The sequence below is a fragment of the Puntigrus tetrazona genome, unplaced genomic scaffold, assembly GCF_018831695.1.
Source record: "Puntigrus tetrazona isolate hp1 unplaced genomic scaffold, ASM1883169v1 S000000006, whole genome shotgun sequence".
Lineage (NCBI taxonomy): Eukaryota > Metazoa > Chordata > Actinopteri > Cypriniformes > Cyprinidae > Puntigrus > Puntigrus tetrazona.
Window position 1 is genome coordinate 455,329 of NW_025047686.1, and position 1,542 is coordinate 456,870.

The 1,542-nt window shown below is 35.1% G+C and overlaps 2 protein-coding genes across 3 annotated transcripts in view; both read left to right on the plus strand.

Annotated features, from left to right (window-relative positions):
• The window catches only part of LOC122332221 (MAP/microtubule affinity-regulating kinase 3-like), a 9,721-nt gene extending 8,919 nt beyond the window's left edge, over positions 1 to 802 (plus strand). For both annotated transcript variants that reach the window (XM_043229517.1, XM_043229516.1), the window contains exon 4: positions 704 to 802. In XM_043229517.1, the coding sequence (XP_043085452.1) occupies positions 704 to 787 (84 nt within the window). In that variant the 3' untranslated portion in view covers positions 788 to 802. The remainder of the gene's footprint in view (positions 1 to 703) is intronic.
• LOC122332182 overlaps positions 1 to 1,542 on the plus strand; it is a 31,269-nt gene that overhangs the window by 21,534 nt on the left and 8,193 nt on the right. Inside the window, exon 24 of the mRNA XM_043229483.1 lies at positions 704 to 752. Within this exon, the coding sequence (XP_043085418.1) occupies positions 704 to 752 (49 nt within the window). The remainder of the gene's footprint in view (positions 1 to 703; positions 753 to 1,542) is intronic.

A 1,542-nucleotide genomic window follows, 5' to 3' on the forward strand; every position in this document is an offset into this window, starting at 1 on the left:
AAAGCTCCATACAGAGGGCCGTGTTCATATATAATTTTCCTAATTTATTTAATTTCTAAAAACATGTATTTTTCTGTCTGTTGACTGTATTTTCTGATTTATAAGTGACTGATTAAAGAGATATTTAAACTGCAAACTCAGGTTTTTTTTGTTCTAGAAATGTATGCTTATTTCTTTTAATGATGTCTGTTTTGCATATTTAAACTAGTCCAATTGTCTAATGTACAGTGATTTAATCAGCTGGGGAAGCATGGTGAAATCTCGTACATCATGTTCTTATACAGATTTTTGCAGTGCAGTGTTTTATAGCGGGTCTAACTCACAGAATGTCATGTGGTGAGAATTGGATTGGGTTTATGATGTACCGAAAGTGTTTCCCTGCGGTCCAAAATCTCACCGCGTCTCTCTCGCACCTTCTCCGAAGCTACAGCTACGCTTGTGAGAGCAGGACGTGGAAAGCAGTACGTGCTAACAGCTCAGGAACACAGTCTGCCTACTATAGCACTATTAAAGATGCATGACTCTTCCATTCCATTGAGAGCCGAGGATTCAGCCTCTTTTTTTNGTTCACTGTGACAATGACAGAGTCCAGCTGTATTTAGCTTCCCGTTTCAAGTTAATGCTGAAAGATGGCGCAAAGCCTTTGTTTAACAACTCGTCGTGACATGTTGATTACATTCAGTTATGATCTTTTCTTCAACAGCTTTCCAGAGAAGTCACAATCATGAAGAATTTAAACCACCCGAATATCGGTAAGCATGTTTATAAAAATGTTTTTTTAAATTGAGAAATAAACTAAAATAAATAAAACTGTAACTAAAACTTTTTATTTCATTAAAAAAAACAAACCTTTTTGTTAGTTGAATTAAAACTGAAATAAAAAAATCAAATATTAGATCAAATACTAACGAAAATGAATTCAAACTTGAAGTAAAATTAATAAAGATGACAAACGTATAGCAGAAAGACTATGAAAATAACGGCAAATGTTAACTATAATAATATATAAACGCACAAAATAGCATGTTTGTTTTAACTTCCCCCTTTTTTGAATCGGTGCAACAGCCCATAAGTAGTGGCTTAGATAATGATCTGCTGAATTAATTGATTCTCCCACATTTTGTTGTCAGTTCCTGTTTGCAAACAGCATGATGATCATCAGAGTCAGACACGTCGTCATGTCTTCAGACAGAGAGAGGGGCTTTATGTATCGCTAGCTTATATTTAGACTCTGTCTGCGGTACGGCGAGAGAGAGAGAGAGAGAGAGAGAGAGNAATGGGAAGACGTGGAGCGTGCTTTTAAATGTACAGAGGAGGATTTATAAATAAGAAATGATTTCCAAAGAGATGGGGGGTTGCTTATGAGAGGCGGACCGTGAAACCTCTCTTTAAAAAAAAAAAAATCATTGTTATGAAACAGGGATGGTAACACTGATAATATCATGGTAGTTTATATATCATAGTATTGAATGATGATCCTATGCAAGTTTAATTTAGATAACATTAACAGCACTTTTTAATATAAACCTTGCATGCACTAAC